Source organism: Rhipicephalus microplus, chromosome 7, assembly GCF_043290135.1.
Source record: "Rhipicephalus microplus isolate Deutch F79 chromosome 7, USDA_Rmic, whole genome shotgun sequence".
NCBI classification, from domain to species: Eukaryota; Metazoa; Arthropoda; class Arachnida; order Ixodida; family Ixodidae; genus Rhipicephalus; species Rhipicephalus microplus.
Window position 1 is genome coordinate 160,589,906 of NC_134706.1, and position 19,933 is coordinate 160,609,838.

The 19,933-nt window shown below is 41.6% G+C and overlaps 1 protein-coding gene across 1 annotated transcript; it reads left to right on the top strand.

Moving 5' to 3' along the window:
• Positions 1–1,130: 1,130 nt before the first annotated feature.
• LOC142767114 (uncharacterized) lies at positions 1,131–12,377 on the top strand. The gene is made up of 4 exons (XM_075868341.1): positions 1,131–1,465; positions 4,355–4,464; positions 7,742–7,950; positions 12,083–12,377. Exons 2-4 carry the CDS (start codon positions 4,384–4,386, stop codon positions 12,189–12,191), a joined length of 399 nt encoding a protein of 132 aa, XP_075724456.1. The 5' UTR covers positions 1,131–1,465; positions 4,355–4,383; the 3' UTR covers positions 12,192–12,377.
• The last annotated feature ends 7,556 nt before the right edge of the window (positions 12,378–19,933 follow it).

Below are 19,933 nucleotides of genomic sequence, written 5' to 3' on the forward strand. Positions count from 1 at the left end.
TCTCAAATAAATTTTTTGCTTTGAGTTTTCTCACTTCTCGAGTCCCTTCACAATCAAGCCGACCCAATGTTCCCCTTAGTCCTTAATTTTGTTATATTATGAAATAAATAAAAAAATAATAATGAAAATAAAAATACTAATAACTGTTGCGCAAAAAACACAGTCCCACATACGTACTTGAACGCAATATTGCTTTTATTTTGTTTTAGAACCTAAGGCATTAGAAAAGATAGCAATACAATGAAAACGTTGAAAAAAACGAAAAAAAAATTAGGCTTGGCGGGACTCGAACCTGCGCCACTCAGGTATGCTCGCGCACGTGAACTGAGTGCGTTAGCTTGCTAAACTATTCGCGCTGAAGGCTGCAAGTGAGTTTAAGTTATTATATAAATTTGCTTTTTACACCCTTTGTGTTGGCATATTTATGTATGTACGATATGCGATCGTATCTATTGTTGTGTGAATATGTTTTGTGATTGTATATACGTCACATGCTTTTCGCATGTCTTTCAACTATAGATTGCTGCCCCGCCACGGATGAAAACAAGTATTTTTACACCAACACAAGCTTGAGCAGTTGAAGGTTGTTTCCCGGGGCTCTCTTGCGATTGAGTCGGCCACCACAGGGAATTAGAGTGATACGCCATTAATCCCTGCACCTAGCTGTATTCCACTTTGTAGCTCTATCGCTTGATGACAAATCGAGCGCGGGGCGCGACGCTATTGCGCACGACCATGCCTCGCGTAGTGGCGACATCAGCTGAATGCGCCGGCCGGCTTGCTTCGATTTGCTTCAGAGCAAAGAAATGTCATACCTTGAAAGATTGCGTACTGCACTATGTCAAAATGTTACTGCTTTGTAGCCATCCTATGATTCATTGAGAATTGATAACTCTGATATCACTACTGTAGAGCTTTGCGTCGGCGACACGCACCGAACGTGAAACCGCACTACGTCTGTCGTAGAAGCAGTAGGAGGCTGTCGTCTGCTAGAACAAAAACAGAACAAAGACCTGCGAAAATATTCATAAGTTGTAACTTGTTTTTTGAATAACCGTTTATCACTTTTAAAGTTATTTTGCCAGATAACATACATTTTTTCAGTTTATAACAGCGACAGAAGTTTTTTTTATTTTCCTCACACAGATATCCAAGTCAAATCCATTCACAGCTAAAGCCACATGTTGTTTGTCTTCTTTGTTTTCGTGAGCATGCCGTTTCGGTGCGTCTCTTATGTGTTTGCGCTGCTACACACGAGAGCACGAAATGTTAAATTTACGTAAGGAAGCGCCGTTCCTCGTTCGTGTGATGTGCTAAGATTGCGCCCTATTCCCGCGGTTGTTCGAGTGCGGATCAAGTGCGAGTCGTCCAAGGAATCGGCGGGTTGGGCGGGCGCTCGAAGGACTCCGAGATGACGGCTGACGCCTGTGGTCGCTTCCCCAGGACAGTGTGAAAGAAACTAAAGGTAAGGGGGACACTTTTTTATGTAGACCAAGTATGCCACTCAGTGCAAGTGTGTGTTGCTGCACTCGAACGAGGCGTCGTGAAACGGCAACCTTACGCGCCTTTGCGAGTGCGGTTGCCGATTCGCTTTGACAACGCTAACGCCAGCAGAGCCATGGCGCATCGGCGCGGCCTTACTGGAGCTGATTCGAGACAACTGCGGCAACATGCATGTGTATGGTGATCGATTTTTTCATATGTGCAATGTAGTGAGGAAGACGCACACGGCGCTTGCTACGTTGTTGATTAAACGAAGCCTGCAGTGACATTTGATGCAAAGCAGCATTTTGTTTACGTTCGCGGGCGATACAATTTGTAACTTGGCTCGATTCACCTAGCCAACCGCCTAACTGGGTTGATTAGCATACGTTCTCGGCAGAGCGTTATTATGCCCCTAAATTGTGGCGTGTGCTTGTTGAAAGGTATAATGTGTGTGCCTAGTGTAGAGAGAGAGAGGTGTTCGTGCAATCTGCATGTGTACCTGCAAGACGCCTTTGCTTGTAACTAATAATGTACCGGCCAGCCCCTACATTGTACGCCTGACTTTGAAGAAAACTTGCATGCACAATGTGTGATTTTGTAATCTGCCAGAGTTGCTTTTTATAAAATAATACACTGCCAGAATGTTCAAAATATGTTTCGCTGCTGTGTGGCATGGGTGCGGTTATCACACTGTTGTGTAGTTGCTGATGCTAGCAATTATAGTTTTGATGCGTTAATATTTCTCATCTAACTCATCAGGTGTTTGGCTGTTTCAGCACATACAAGGCAAAGAGAGAAGGAAGACGGGTAATGACAGGACCAGTGACGACTTTTCTTTGCAGGAGAATACCCATGTTGGTGTATTTATTGTGACAGCCTTTCTGTGTTGCTTTTTTGCCCAATTTAAGCAACAACACAGTTGTCAGCAGTATGAGAGAGAACACTGAAATTAGTTTTTAAAGATCATGGTGACTAAATGCCTAGTAATTCACAGCACAAAGTAACAACAAAAAACATCAGTATGATCAATGTGGACGAGTACAGTGTTGCATCTAAAAAATATATTGTGCAAAATGTTGCCTAAGTAAGAAACCTCTCTATGTTTGCAAATAGTGTGACGTCACTTCGAGCACCGTGCCAGCCATTCCCTACCTCTGTGCAAGGGCTGGTTGGCAAGAAAGTTGTTTGTGACGTTCCTGAGAGACCACTGCGATGTATGCGATTCTAAACCTGTAGCCTAATATATACGTAATCTTTTGTGCAGTTACATCGCTGCATCTGACACCTACAACTTATTTGCACATTTACATTGCTCCCTTAGGACCTAACACACAAACTTGTTGTTTGCATTGTCACTTCATGAATATCGAGCGGTAAAGGTACTGAGTATATGTGAAACAAGAATCTCTGCTTATTCCATGAAGACATATGAGGCCTTCGATAAAACGAGTTCCTTTATTGGGCTTGCGTACTCGTCGGGGCGATTCATACATGCAGCTTCAGCAAATGGTATCTTCCAGCCCGGTGACCATGCAATTTTTTTCTGCACACAGCGCAAACACCGAGATGTACCCACTCGCAGATGGTCGCGTAAAGTGCATATTTACCTTGACTAAAATGTCGAATCAAGTTTTTTCATCAACTGGTCCCTGCCATGAGTGCTAACGTCTTCGCAAACAAGACACATTGTTATTGACACTGCACACACCACACACAATATTCTCAGTTGAACTGATATTCTCAATACCTTCTAATGCACACTACATGCCGCAATCAACAGTGCACATTTTTGAAGACTATGCCGCTGTTCCTCGCACAGGCCACCACGTGTGTTCACTTCTTGAAGATAAACAGACAGCGTGGCAAATATTTTACCACACAGTTTACCACACAGCTAGATGTTTGCTGACACATACTACAGCTAATGTCGACATTGTAACGTGAATTGTAAGCTTTGAAAAATTAAAACTTGCCCCAAACACCGCACGACTGTACCAGGCTGAGCCACCAGCGGGAGTGTTTTTCCAGCCACACCTTTTACATATGCCAGTGACATCATGCTGTGACGTACCTCGGTAGGGGCCTATCGCTGCATACTTTATGTGAATGAGGGTCCTGTTAGTGAAAGCAGGCATTGTTGATTTCGTAACTTGTTCATTCCCAACTGGACCTTCATTTGCACGAGTTGTCTGACTGATATTCAGGCGAACTTTTGTGCAATAAATTATACAGTTGGCAGTCTGTGCTTGCCCCATACTGTTGTTACTGGTGTTTCTTGTTGTTACTTTGCACTGCTCATTACTGCTCACCTACAGAAACTAGCCTATCTTGCCGCTGTTTTGGACAAGATGCAGCTGGCAAGTGCGATAGTGTTCATAACTCTAAATTCTCAAGCAAAAATTATCGTTTCATATTCAGTTAGTTGCATTCATATCAGTACATTATAAGAAATCATTGATTAAACATGAATCCGTGTTCCTTCACATAATGCTCACAACTTTTATATCAAATTGAATGGTGTTTATAAAAAACATGAGTTTTAGCTAAACTTCATGCTCTTTTCTCGAACAGCTGACAAAACGCTATTGCTTGCTTACTTGCCATGAATTGGACTGTGTTTGAAATAAATTGCAATTCTTCACCGAACTGCCAGTACACTTCACATTGGGGTAACATTTATTAACCATGGATTGATTAATTAAAAACGGAAAGAAAGAAGCGGCAGGCCGGGATACTTGATATTGGCATCTGTTTTGCTACCCAGCACATTATCATGCAAACTTCCTATAGAGTGGTTATGTGTCTTGCTTGTGTGTCTGTAAACCAAGAACTTTGGATAGAACTATATTTATCTTACAAATGGTTGCAGGACTGTGGAGGCTGTAGGGCTGCTTAGGAATGGTGGAATCCCTGGACATGTGTTCAATCTTGCTGCATCAGCTCCTTGGTGTTTTCACGGCATCTTTACAGATGTGTTGGGTGAGTAAAGCAAGCAGGTTTCAACACAAGGAAAAGTATGATATGGCAGCACCTCTTGTGCGTGCCTTACATCCCAAGTATATCAAATATTTATCTTGCACCTTGTGGCCTGTAATTTTTAAAGAGACACTTCTTTTTGCTTTATATTTGAGTCTTGATGCTTCGACAGCAAAGTATTTGTGTTTGACAGCAAGTGTTCTTGAACAAATAACTGATCTCAATAATGACAAAACACCCTTCATACTTGGTCCTTAGCATAAGCTAGCACATATCTGTAGCAGATTCAATTATTCATTTTTTGCTGGGATGATAATGGGCAAGTAGCAAAGGCAAGTTCAGATTTAAGTGGTCGGTGACGTCTGTTTAGGCTCTGCCATATTGCTTTGCAACCAGAGTTACTTGTGGCCACATATACAATGAAGCCACATGACGTGCATTCTAAATGAGATTACCATATCACATTTCACTGCATCTTAATATGTGCCAAACAAATGCAGATATCATTAGCTTGCCACTATAAAGGGATCCTAAACCAACACAAGGTTGAAGTTTAGTCGTGGTGTTGCAGCTGTGTATGACTCTACAATGGATGCATAGCCGTGATAATTTGTCTATATGCTGTCGTAATAGTAAAGTTACACACATTGTACGATACAAAAGAGGTCCTCGCTTATTTCGCTTTTTTTCCCTATGCTTCTTTCTTGTCTCTTCTTGCCATGTGCTCCTCCTCACTGTACAAGGAGCAAGGGCAGTGGGCACACAAACAGGTATTTAAAAAAAAATGTTGTAAGGTGAGCACTGAGAAGCTGAACACTTCCAAAAGGCTCAAAGAGGTAAAGGTATTGTTTCTAGCTACTTTTTGGGCACCCATAGCTAGTTGTGCTGCTGCAGTTAAAAAATAAGTTAACTGTTAAAAATTCATTGCAGGTGGTTTGGCACCCATATTTGCAGTTACATACAGAACTAGGTTTTGATGCGTAAGCAAAATCTGTTCACTCTAAATCAATCCTAATGATATCTGAAATTCAGGAAATATTCACAGAAAAGCTCAGGAAAAGACTAAGTGGTTGCCCCTTGAACGTGAAAGAGATATCCTTCTTCTAAAAGGTCAATAGACAGTCTAGTAGTCTTGATATTACATGCACTATAAAATATTCTGGTGTGGTGCTTTTCATGCATGTTATAATGAGGGAGGTTTTTAATAGAACTGTTGTCACTTTGCCCTGCGTTGCTGAAATTGTTCACTTAGTTATAATGCATGAATCACTTTATGCCTTTTGATTTTATGCAAATGGTTTGCTTACCCAGTCGGTTTAACTTGATTTGGATAAAATCATAAGTGCTGTAAAATTTTTTTTACTATACAGCAGATATATTTTTAAAATGCGCCACCGTTGATGTGAACGCAGTTGGTGGCATGCTTGATTAATCCTTCACTATCACCACTCTTACTACACCTGCTACAGTGCATATTGTGACAAAAGTAATGGTACTTAACATTACTGGCAGCATACACTTTTATGTCTCAAAATGTGTTACAAGGCCTGGTAAAAATGTGTGTACTTTTTTTTTGCTCCAACTAAATATTCTGGTCTACTCAAAGTAGCTTCCGCTCTTTTAAGGTCCTCAAACTATTAGGTGTTCAAAAGAAGTATCAATGCCATATACTTTCTTTGTCAGCCTACTCACCACTCTAATAATGAGAATTACCCGACAACATTACCCAGTAAAATATAGGGATGTTATAAAAGGTAATTTCAATTCAATTGTCGAAAAACGTTGCCAAGTTACGCTTTTGTTCACTTTTCTTTTCACAATTTTGTTAATTTTACTTTTTATAACATCCCCTATAGTTTGTTTGGCATCATTTTCTACTAGTACTCATTATAATGTGTTCAACAAAGACAACAAACCCTTAAATTTATAGTTCCTTCCTTTACTCATGAATCTGAAACAGTGGATCTCAGTAATCTTAGCGGTGTGTGACTTGTTTTTTTTTGATCAGTTGTGCATGTGTTCAAGTGCATGTTTTTAGATGGGAGGGCGAACCATTGCCACCTCCTGTGACTAGCAGATTTTCTGAGAACTGACAGATGCATAATGCTGCCAAAGAAGTATAGGGATATTGGAAGTAATCGTAAAGTAATTACAATCGTAATGTAATTGCCAGTAGGCAAAAAAAAGGTGTCCCACACTCGCCATAATGGTAATAGGCAGCGCTGACTGACTCTTCCATGTATAAATGCACATATATACCGTACAAAATGGAAGAGGGATAGCCGCCATGGTAGCTCAGTTGATAGAGCATCGGACATGTTATTCGAAGTTCGCAGGCTCGGTCCCTGTACAGGGCAGGTTATCTTTTTTTTTCTTCTACATTTCTTTCTTCCCAATTACAACACTTCTATTCTTCTTGAAGATTTTCTGGTGTAAAAAAGGTACCTTATAATCTGAAGAGGCAAACAGAATGTGCGAGTGTACGAGTTAGCTCTTGTAGTGGTTACAAGTAAGATATGTTTTGAAGAATAAATCATTCTGCCACTTGCCTAAAGAATGGCTACAGGACATGGCGCTGGATGCACTTTGTTATTTTTGAATCAAGCTATCTTGTATTCTATTTTTATAAATTACATGGGATACACACGACGGTATCACACACTTGAATGCCACAAAGATTACGCAGCGAACAATGTTATAAATGCGAAATTGCATAAGGATAAGGTGAAAACTGCACCCTCAACGAGAATGTACAGGGAGCACAGGGTGCAGGCGTCATTCCTTCTGCCCATGCTTTTCAAGTGCGAGCTGTTTTCACCTCGTTCTGACCAACTAACTAGATTGAGATGTGTTGTTATAGTGCAAGAGGATGCTCCACGGGAAACTAGGTTTGTCTCAAACTCTGTGTGTGTCTTTCAACCTATATGGTGCCCGGTTCAAGAGTTCATGCAGCCCAGATCGTGTAAAACAGGACCGTGTAAAATGGACCGTGTAAATAAAATAAAATGGACCATGTAAATAAACAGGATCGTGTAAAATGTCGTTTTCGTGTGCAACTGTAGTTGTGGTTGTGCTGAATGACCTTTCTTTATAAACACTACATAACAAACTTGCTCCTTTAGAGTCGAGTGCTTCTTCGGATCGATTGTAAATGTTTGCATATGCGAGGCCTTAAGTTTTATAAGAAATTCCTCAGTGTGCCATGAGGAAATGTGTGTTCAGCGAAAATTTGTATATCATTATATACAACCTTTAAAGCCTCGTCTACAACTTTGTGCAGGTTGACCTTGAGCAGAAAACGAGGAGCGGCAGCAGCCCCCAGAAAAGAGCAAGCACCCTCCAAGCTCCCGAAGCTCTCTTCGACAGAAACAGCAAGGTCACTGCGGGCATTGAAAACCATTGCAAGGAGTGCCTTATCAGTACACTGTGCTGCTCTTTCATCGCAGAAGACGAAGTTGACCACTCCAAAGGAACTTCACGCTGTGTATTGTGAGTGCTTCAGTGGTTTTGTTTTTGTCCAGCCAGCAGTTAAGAAATCATGTGTCAGATTCAGCCGGGATGGCTAGAGGGAGTCGGGCAGCCATGTTTGGACATTTGTCTAGCCAAGTAGTGCCAATTTTCGCACTGGTCCTGTTGGAGTTACTGCCACAATCACAGAAGCTACGTCACCTCTCTAAATGTACAGATGTGTCGGGGAAGATTAGCTGCATTAGGTTTTTCTATAACTGATAGCTGCCAACATTCTTCATTATACAGGAGTTTTGTTCCTCACTTATGGGTGTAAAGCCCTCCACAGAAAAAATGCAACACGTCTACTTCCAGAAGGCTCCAAGGCCCTACTTGTAGGTTTTTTCGGCTTGTATCATAAGCACCTCGTTTGGGTGTACATGAACATTTTATAAACATGTACAGCGAAAATTTTGGGTGGCTGGTCGTTTTGTCGTTTATCATGTTCCTCGCAGTATTCTTAAGCATGTTGTGCATTACGTTGTCAATCTGGTTCATATGCATAGAAGACATTACGAAGTTTCAGGCTACAGTATAAAAAGCCTGGAAGCAACCTATCAATAATTTTTTAACAGAGTTGCTTAATCTGATACATGATACATCACTAAACTTTCGTGCGTATTCATCAATGTAAGCTCGTCTTAGTGTTATCCAAAATGAAGATGTGAGCCGACAGATGGAAACATCTAGTGGGGTAATCAGGGTGAACAGTGGAAGTGCTTCAGACAGGCTGACCGATGTTGCGATAGGAGGACCTATTTTTTAGAAGTCACCTTGTCATCCTTGGCATGTTTAAATGGGGTCAGTAATGAAATCATCTTTTGGTGTAGGCGTGTGTGCCTGTTGGAAATGTTTGTCTGAAAAAAAAAAACCTATAACGCAGAAGAGTGCAGCCCGTGCTTCTTTTCAAGTTAGGTTGCGCTGATACAAAGTGTTCTCCTGTTGGAGGTTGGGGGTAAGGGAAGCAAAAAAAAGATAGATGATAGAAAAGAAGAAAAAAGAAGAAAGAAAAGGGGGATGCAAAGTAAAGGTAGTGCTACACTGCTCCTACTTTGCATCCCCCCTTTTCTTCTTTTTTTCCCTTGTTTTCTTTTTTCACCTTTTTTGTTACATTTGCATTGTCCCATCTAGTATGACACATGGCTTTGCTATAGCAAAGATGCCTATGTGGTGTTGGATTGATCAGTGCATTGTACTTCATTCAGTTAATTACAGACTGATCAGTCTTGCAATAAGTGCTTCCTGTCTATCACCACGCATGTTCAAATGAAAAGTTTGTGCTTGGCTCTTAGTACGCTGGTATATAGCTTGTGTCTTGGACTACTCAAAATGAATGTTATTTTGCTGCTGTTTATGGTAATGAATTTATCCAGCATGAAAATATCTTGCCTTGTGAACTTTGTCGGACCTGCCTTTCTTTTTCTTTCCTATGCAGGCATTGTATGTGAGGGAGGCACTAAAAGAGAGGTGATAGCTTGAGCTTCGGAAGAATAAATGCTGGCAGTGAGGCAATTACACATCAAACATCCCAGCCATTTTGCCAACCGTCCTAAATGTGTTTTGAAAAAAAAATATTGTGCTCGTTTACTGTATTGAAACAGCGAAATGCTGAAATATATCGCAGAGAACAAAATATTAGCCCACGTTGGTGCCTTCTGGACTTCCCGGGATGTCGTCTGGGTGTTGTTTGTAAAAAGTAAAAAGTGTTTCCAAAATACTTCCTCTTCTAGACCAAATTCGGTCTAGGTATTAAGTAAAGGTGATTGTGTGTAGTGCATGAAGCTCAGTAATATTAGTGCAATTTTTTTGCCACATCAAAAGCAAGGAAGCAGTTCTCTTTATAAGGCAAGTTATATGATTACACTTTGTCCTAAAGTAGAAATGAATTTTTCAAGTTTTCTTATGATGGCTGTTTTCTGCAACTGATATACGACAGCTTCCGTTCCGAAGTTTTCATGGCCCTCAATAGGAGACTTCAAAAATCATTTTCCTCATTTATACGAAAATTGTAATGATAACACTTGCCATATAACAAGAAATGTTTATTTGCTTTCAACTTACACATAAAAGTAATTTTCAATTCGACAAACACACAGCTCAAATTGCATCTCAAAGTGGACAAAAACGATTATATAGTGATACTTGTAATCTGGACCTAACATTATTTTTTTCGTGAAATATAACTTCTGTGCAGTGAGTATTTGTGGCTCAAATATTCATACAAAGTGCAGTATTGCCATACGAGAAATGCAAACGATAAACAGTTTGGCTGAATTCTTCAAAGCTTATGTAGCGGAAAAATTGCACTAATGTTACTCGGCTTCAAATACTTTAAGAAGCACCTTTACTTATTATGTAGATCAAATTTGATATGGCAAGAAGAAGCGGTACGTTGAAATTTTTCTCACAAATAACACCCGCACGACATTCTGCGAAATTTTGAAGGTACCCACGTGACCACTACTTTTTTCTCTTCAAGACATTTCTGCAAATAACTATTTTCAGAAGAGTAAATTACCATCATTTTTTAACTATACATCTGTGATGGTCGCCAGGCAGTATGGTTTGTATGTTTGGTGTAGAATAGCCCAGTGCGAAAAACAACAAATGTCTGAGCATCCTTTGACGCTCGGGCAATTTCGAAAGCATTTGTTTGTTAGCAGCAATTCAGTCAAGCCCTTGTCTTTATGCTTAGGCCCAGAAACAAAACACAAGTAACCAAAGTAGTCCTAAGAGTCATGCAGTCTCGCTGTTCCAAGGCTTGTGGAGCCTAATTTAGTGCAAACTTCACCATTTTTTAAAAATTCAGATTCAACCAACAGGTTTTGGAGGCACAGTGCATTTTCAGCTAACTTGTTTCACACCAGTTACTTAGATAAAAAGCGGAAAGTACAGGTAAAAATACCATTTTAAAGGCATTGTAGGTAATAACAAAAAGGACTGCTTTCTTTTTTTGTGTGGTGCTTTGCCTGAACGCTGTGCTTTTTGTGGTATAGTTCATTGTCTAGTGAACATAAGCCTTAAAAACTAACATTAGCCATGTTGAGGTCGATTTCTGGGTTATAGTCATAGTAGCCATATTAAAAATTATGACTTCAAACTGGATTGTTCTTTTGAAGATTTTTTCTTGCATAATGATATTTCAGAGTCTTAGTCAATTTTGTTATAAGAAAACGTGATGTCATAATAGGGTCACTTTTTGTAGGCATTCAGTTCTACCTTACCTTTTACATTCCTAATAGAGCAGTTATTTTCAATATTGATATTTAAAATGGAATGAGCATGCTGTATGTAGTAAGGTGTAAGCACTTACAGATAGCACATGCACCCAACTTTTCTGTTGGAAGTTTATTTCTGTTTTTCTTGATTTATATGTGGGGTTTCACGTCCGAAAAACCCCTATATGATTATGAGAGACGCCGTAGTGGAAGGCACTGGAAACTTTGACCACTTGGAGCTCTTTAACGTACACCCAAATCTGAGCACACGTGCTTACAGCATTTCTGCCTCCATCGGAAATGCAGCCGGGATTCGATACCTCGACCTGCGGGTCAGCAGCCAAATTTCTGTTACTCTTGCTCCCCTATTTCTGTGCAGTTCGGTTATAGTTGTCTGGCTTGCACAGATTTTTAATGGCACCTGCCTGATCCTGCTTGCTTTCATGGTGATTTTAACCTTCATAATTTGCATAGGTTTACCTCTGAAAATTGTTCAAGATGCCAATTTTCTGCACAAACTGTATAGTATAAAGGCAGCAGATGTACATGCACACACTAATAAATCTACATTGAGAGCTTTCACTGGTAGTTCCTAAAGTTTTACTGTGCAGGAAGCATTTAAATCATAATTCTATAAGGACATATCAATAGATTATCTCTACCATTGAAAATCACGACAACCTTGTTATTTTCACTGTGATAAGCATGTTTTTTTCTTTAATGTGGCAGAACTGATTTATACACTTATTTCTTCTTTTATTCACGTATGCATAACATGAAGGATTGTGTGCCTTACATTTTCAGTTTCATTATGTGTGTTATATTTCTTGTGCATGTGAACTAAGGGGCTAACATGTGTCTCTGACATTATTTGTGCCAATTATTTACATTTCCAGGTACCTACGAAGGCCACATAAGTTCTGCGGCAGTGCCCTCCCAAATCTACAGTGGTGCCGGAGCCTCAAGCAGCATTTCGCCAATCTCCACAAGGCGTTCATGAGATAAACACAGCGCCACACTTTCACAGTGCTATGATTATTATTTATGTCCAAAGATTTCATTCCAAAAGTGCTGTTACATTGTGTTTTGTGCCACCATCCTGTGGCTTAGGTGGAGCTTGTGAAATTACGGTGTAGTCACCTCATTTGTGTACCATCAACACTGCAATGTCGCTATTCACAGCTGAAGCATACAGACAAATAAAAAATATATATTGATTGTAGCAGGGCTGATATGTATAATAATGCTTCTCTATTGCAAATAATAACTTTATATGTTCTATTTCTTGCATAGAACACTGCATTAGTGTGTTGCAATGTAACCACCATTTATGATCGCTAGCATGTTAATTGAGTAGCTTTGTAACGTATTTTAGTTAAAAGCTAATTTTGCTTCCGCAACACGACAATTAGAAAGATGCCGATGATTCAATCCCTCATCATGCATATTTAAGAAATATTGTGATTTGTACACAGTATTGCATGTACTCAAGATGTGGGCGTCTATTCAATTTACACATTATATTGCTTTGCACCAGATTCAGACGTAGCATGCACACATTTCAGTTTTTCTGCATGATACGTCTCTCCATAAAATGCGGAGTCCGCATCATGCGTCTCTCTGTAAGGTGCGGAGTCCGCATTATACGTCTTTCCATAAGATGCGGAGGCCGCATCATACGTCTTTCATATTCCAATAATTCCGTACTTGAGGTCTCCGCATCATACGGAACGTTTCAGTCGGGTAGTTAGTGGACGTTGCTGCTGAGCGCATGTTATGCACTCAACTACTAATTTTAACGTCGATACACACCGTCACACTTCTCTCCGAGTGAAAAAAATTCAGCATAGACTATTAGTTGCCAGCTGCTTCGCGTGACACTAATTCCCACAAGGCCTCAATCCAGCAAATTTTAAAATGAGTGCCTTGAACATCCATCCTTAGCGGCAATGCAAATTATCAGTAATATTAAAATCCAAAAGTAGTTGGCTGTGTTTATTGACAGGTGGCAAACAGCTGGCATTGTTGCATCATCAGGCAAGGCAAACCTCTTCGATTCACTTCTTCTACGTGGTTTCTAAAATCAGTTTCACAGTGCTCAAAACATACAGCTAAACCAAGAAATACGCCGAGGCCCACAACGCAGACCTACGAGCGATACCACCGCAATCCTAAGTGATGGGCTAGGGTAACTTCCACATGTGTTTTAATAGTTGCTTCTTATACCTAAAGAACTAATACGTCTTGAACTTTCTTTCCTTACCATCGAATCCAGCGGACAATCCAAGGACTAAACAAGAATAGGTACCACATTTCTGCTGTCAGCGCTTTGTTAACACCGAGAGCGTGATAACGACGCCGTGCTACGTTTTTTCAAAAGATGTGCAGATGGGGATACGTGTCTGAGGGCGGGTATGTGCCACTAGTATATGGGTATGTGCCACTGTGACAAGGGGGACGCAAAAGACACGCCATAAACAGATTCGCCCCTAAAACATCTATCAAAACAACAGAATGGTTTTAACAGCGAAGCAGTGTTGATCAAGGCTTTCCTGTCGAACAATCATTGTTGAAGGTAGTGGGATCTACTCCTAGAAAGTGAGTAATTGCCACTACATATGTTCAACTGATCCCACCGCTACCACGGCACTACTCCCCCAACTCACTACTTTGCCCACTAGTGCTCCAGCCCCTTCACCCGCTTCAGTCACCCACTTCATTTCAGATAATTCGCACTTTATTCAACCAACATGCACGCCACCAGCTTTGTTGTTTTATCAGTTCCGGCCAAGCGTAACTGGATATTGTTCTTTCTATGTTTATTTCTGTGACTAAAATCTTGGTCAGTGCCCCAGGCTCGATTTGAACCAGCTGCCTGAGCATCTACATCTGCAGGGGCGTATACATGAAGCCTTTTTTAGGCCCAGGAAATCAATTGAAACTTTAATGGCCAATTTTACTGATGAAGTGGGAGTGAAATTTCGCCTATATATGTGTTCATGTAATTACGAGTCAATATTTAGTAATAATAGTAACATTGTCCTAACATCATTCTTATGCCAGAGAGAGGGTGGAAATCAGAATAAATATGAAGGGCAATCCTGAAGAACCAATGATTGGGACCCTTCGTCCAGGTTTCTACTGGCTTTAGCCGCCCGGCCGGCTTCATTCTGGCGTGCGAGCTGCACTCCCGAGTAGGAGCTGGCGACTTGTGCCTTGCACTGCTTTATTACAGATATGAAAGATTCCCTCAGAAAATTGGCAAAGTTGCGCGGCTTTTAATCAGTCCTTACGAGATGTGGTAGAAAGTCGGCTTACCATGGACAGACGGCAGGGTAAATTGTCGGAAGGATTCCGAGTAACTTCAGTATAGGCCGAAAGAAATCCGTCTGTATTTTTCTAGGGTGGAGAATTTTATCTTTGAAAATGTGGAGGTGCCTTGGGGCAGGTTTTATTAATCAACGCCTTTTACTCCACCCGCGTGGTGGGCAAGTGCCATGATTTTAGAAACGACAAGAAGACAAAGAAGAAGAAGCGCTCGTCTTGCCAGACAGGCACTGAAAGCCCTAGCGCTGACTTTGTTCGCTTAAAACAACGCTGATCTAAGATTTCAGCCATGAATGCGTTGCGGAGGATGTCCATGGCTGTCAGCGGGATGCCGGCAACGAAGGCGACTGCTAATATTGCTACCAAGACAGCGGGTGCAGAGGAAGCAGAGGCTGAGCCACAAGAGACTGCAAAGCATCAATCGGCGCACGTGAGAACCATATCTGTTTTATTACAATATTGCATAACATGGCAAGTCAAAGCTGTATGATTTATTCAAACACATGAAACTTTTCTTCCGGAAAAAGCAATATAATTTTTAGACAGCTTGTTCATCCGGCCCTACTGTAAATATTGAACAATCTAATTTTTTGTGCCGTCAAGCTAAATAAGCACAAAGCCGCTAATGAATTCTGCCCCCCCCCCCCCCCCTGTAGGTCACCACTTCCATCTGGATTTGAACCCGTGCTGCCATACCCAAGAACACCACTTATAATGACTGATTGATCACCACACAGCATCACAAGTACGCGTGTAAGCGGAATCCAGCAGTAATTTTGGAAATATTTGAATTAATAATCGTACCACAAGACGTGCTCATTCTTCTACGGTTCAATTTCAAATTATATTTACTTCTTGTTCAAGGACCGCTGGTGAAATATGAATGCTGTTTTCTGAACGACACTAATATTTATTAACTGATAATGCAACGAAACAATGAATTGTCCTGATAGCGCAAATGCAGCAATCCTCCTACACTTATGCAATAAATTGGAATACTCAGAAAAATATATAGCATGCTCCGGCTATTTCTAGACATTTACTAACTGTATCTTAGTAACTACTGCATAGAGTCAGTCACACGTCTCCTGCGTTCTGCACAGTAGCCAAATCAAGCGAAAAATTGTGGACCCTTAAATGTCAAAGGGACACAAAAGTCAAGTAACAGCTTACGTCACAGTGAATTCTCAATGTATGACATCATCCAGAACGACAATATTGTCAACAACAGTTCCTTACTTACCGAGAAATCAAGGTTATTGCATGAGAACACAAGCGCCGCCGCAGTAGGACAATTTCAGAATGATCGCGATCACATCAGACGGACCGCCTACAATTAATCACTAGTAATCAATCTAACTAAAACAAAGAACCTTCCGCACATCAAGAAACCCAATAAAATTCTGCTTGTTTGTTTCTGTTTGATTCATGGAAAAAATAACCACCACACATGATTATGGGAAATGGCGCGAGTGGTTGAAAAATTCAATTTTCGCGTGGTTACAGGGGACAGATGGTGCCATCTAGCAGGGCGCAGTTGAAACAAACAACGGTCTGCAATCTCGAAGCTAATAGCGGGAAATTATTCAATGGTCGTTGTTGCTGCTGTGGCAGCCGCTGCTTTTGGTCTGCTGCTACTTGCGCAGTGAATCCGGGCAATGTTGGGCACGGCAACAGTTACATGAATCAGTCCGGTTGGTACGATTCTTGAGGCGGGTAATTTGAAGTGCACTAACCCGATAGCGCGACAACGCGATAGCGAAATACAGCCCCTAGTGCGCCCCTCAACCTCTAAATACATACTTAATATGTTTAATACGTGTAATAACACTCAAACACAAACACGCGTGCACGCAAGCGCTACGTATCTATAATAATACAGAGACTGTGCAGTGTGGCCACTTACCTTTACTAGAACAGCGCTCTGCTGTACTCTAGACACGTTTTTCACAATGTCTCACAAATGACACAAACACACACGAATGGTACATATAAGTTTGTGACCTAAACAATAGTCGCATGGCCTCCAACATACACGCCACGCGCTTGCGGAGGCCTTAAAGAATCTCGCTATAAATACCTCATAAATGGCAGCCCATTATCTAGCGTTTTCCGTTTCCTTGATCAACGCTTCTTAAAAGGCAACATAGTTGTCCATTTTTGGAGCTGTTTGAAAGTTTTTGTGTGTTTTCAGCGGCGATGGCTGCACTATCCCGGCCTTTTTCGACGTAGTTTGATGGCCTCCCATATGCGCCTACAAATCACCGAATGGCTCGTTTTCTTCGTGACAACTGTCGAACAAAATGCATTAATGAGACTCCTTCCGCTACATGGCATTTATGTAGTGTTGTCCCATTTCGCGCCGGATGCCGTCGGGCCGCGCTGATGGACCCTGGTCGCGCCTGGCTTCAGACTATAAAGTGCTCGCGTTTTGCTGAGTAGCATCGCTGTGACCAGCGTGTGCGCGCATCAACGCTATATTGGAGTATACTAGGCTCTTCATGATGCGCTCACGGCCGTTTTGCTAGCTCCACATATACCAACTTTGGTGTTACGTGATGCCAAGGAATGATGAAACATATGACTGGCGCAAACATGATAATCCTGACATCCGTTTCATGTAGGAACATGACAACATACCATACTCATAGCGTGCTCACCACCATTTCGCTAGCTCTACATATAATAAACTTGGTATCACGTGACGTGAATAGATGACGAAGGTAAGCGACACATCCAAACATGATAAGTATGACACGGAGGTCATGTATGGCATCATTTACCTCCACCTCATAACGTTGTGCTGATTTTAAAGCGACATATCAACATTTTTCATTCGTGCTTCGCATATCATCGATTCCCACTGTACGCGGGATTTGCCGATTTTTATTCTTTATTTTAAATTTGAAGCATTTCTTAGCGAACTTCGGCGACATTGAGCGTATCTATCTATCTATCTAGCCGCCCACGACTTTTAGCTCTCCTGGTCGTTTCAATAATCGTATCAATACCAAACTTGGTAGGGCACAACATCACTGTATAAAAACATTTTGATCAAAAATTCATGACATATATGTCATGAATGTTATGATATCCATTTCATGGTCCTGCAGCTATTGCGGAGGTTTCGGTCACATCGCATGTTGCAAAACTGGATTGGTATGGCATGATTGCAGGGCGAACACAAGTGACAGACCTTGAGATGAATATCATGACATGTGGGTCATGTAACAAGACTACGTGCCGCACTCATGATGCGCTCGCCGCTGTTTCGCTTGCGTCACATATGCCAAATTTGGTAGTATGGTACGTGAATGGATGGCGAATATGTATATGTGACTGGTGCAAATATAATAATCATGATATGCGTGTCATGTAACAACATGACTACATACAACGCTCATGATGCGCTGGTGGCCATTTCGCTAGCTACGCTTATACAAAATTGGTATTCCGGGATGTGAATGAATGATGAATGTATGATACTGCTGCAAACATGATAAACATGAGACGGGTGTCATGTATCAACATGACTACATGATGCGTTAATGGCCGTTTCGCTAGCTTGTCATGTACAAAACTCGGTAACACGCGACGCAAACGGGCGACAAACACGATAATCACGACATGCGTGTCATGTAACAGCACGACTACATACCACACTGATGATGCGCTCACAGCCGTTTCGCTAGCTTCACATATGCCAAATTTGGTATTGCGTGCCGCCAATGGACGACAAAGGTATGCGACTGGTGCAAACATGAAACTCATGAGATACGTGTCATGTGAGACATGACTACATGCTACAGTGAAGGCGCCAATATATTTGGACGTGAAGTGGTGCGTCTGTTTGCCGGCGTTTCCTTTCGTCGAGTCACACCGGCGTTGCGACGCCAGGCGCAGGTCCTGCCATATACTCGCAGGCGCGCGCCACGCTGCGTTGCTTTGACGCATACGCGTTTCAGAGCGTCCGCGTCCCTCCGTCACGAAAAGAGGGAGACGCAGTGTTGTCTGGGTAACGCATCGGCACAAAATGCGACAATCCGTGCGAAATGCATCATGTCGCATTTCGCGCCGGTTGCCATCGGGCCGCGCCAACAGACGCTGGTCGCGCCTGGCGTCAGACTATAGTGTGCTCGCGTTTTGCTCACGTAGCGTCGCTATGCCCAACGTGCGCGTGTGTTAACGCTACATTGAAGTATATTGGGCACTTCATGATGAGCTCGCGGCCGTCTTTCTAGCTCCACATATACCATATTTGGTGTTAGGTGACGTCAATGGATGATAAAATATATGACTGGTGAAAACATGATAATCTTGACCCGCGTATCATGTAAGGACATAATGACATACCACGCTCATAGCGTGCATACGGCCGTTTTGCTAGCTCTACATACACTGGGTTTGGTATCACGTGACGTGAATACATGACGAAGGTAAACGACACATCCAAACACGATAATCATGACACGTAAGTTTTGTACGGCATCATTTACCTCCACCTCGTAACGCTGTGCTGATCCTAAAGTAACATATGCACGTCTCTCATTCGTGCTTCGCATATCATCGATTGCCACTGTACGCGGGGTCTGCCATTCTTTTCTTCTTTCTCATTTTTTCGCTCGCGGACAATTTTTCGCTCACAATCAACGGTTGCGACACCGACGGCGGAATTTCTGCGACAGGAACTCTCTAACACTTTAGCTTTAAATTGCGTAATGTTTGAAGCAACAGGGCTGGGGACAAATTGTTAAGAGAGTTGTAGGCTACTTTGCAAAACGTTCAATTTGATAATTTTAAATGATTTCTTAGTGAACTTCGGTGGCTTTGAGCATATCTATCTATCTATCTGTCTATATATATCTATCTATCTATCTATCTGTCTATCTATCTACATATCTATCTATCTAGCTTGCTAGCTAGCTAGCCCCTTACGATTATTAGTTCTCCTGGCAGTTTCGATAATGCTATCGATACCAAAATTTCTATGGCATAATATGACTGTATGAAGAACAGATTAAACTAGTCATAACATGAAAATCATGGCACGTATGTCATGATTTACTTTTTATAGTCCTGCAGCTCTTCCGGTGGTTTCGTTGAGATGGCGTGTTGCAAAACTAGTGTGGTATGACATGATTGCATGGCAAACAGAATGGACGGACTCTAACCTAAAAATTATGACATGCGTGTCATGTAACATGACTACATACCACGCTCATGATGCGCTCGCCTCCGTTTCACTAGCTTCACATATACCAAATTTGCTATTACGTACGTCTCGCCAATGGATGACGAAGGTATGTGAATGGCGCAAACATGATAATCATGAGATGCGTGTCATGTGAGAACATGACTACATGCCGTAGTCAAGGCGCCCATACATTTCGACGTGACGCAGTGCGCATGCTCGCCGGCGT

What these genes read in the sequence shown, in the direction of transcription:
- LOC142767114 (XM_075868341.1), top strand. Translation starts at nt 4,384, where the DNA reads ATGGTGGAATCCCTGGACATGTGTTCAATCTTGCTGCATCAGCTCCTT. An exon ending in CATCTTTACAGATGTGTTGG is followed by an intron (nt 4,465 to 7,741) that starts GTGAGTAAAGCA and finishes AACTTTGTGCAG; the next exon opens with GTTGACCTTGAGCAGAAAAC. An exon ending in GGAACTTCACGCTGTGTATT is followed by an intron (nt 7,951 to 12,082) that starts GTGAGTGCTTCA and finishes TTACATTTCCAG; the next exon opens with GTACCTACGAAGGCCACATA.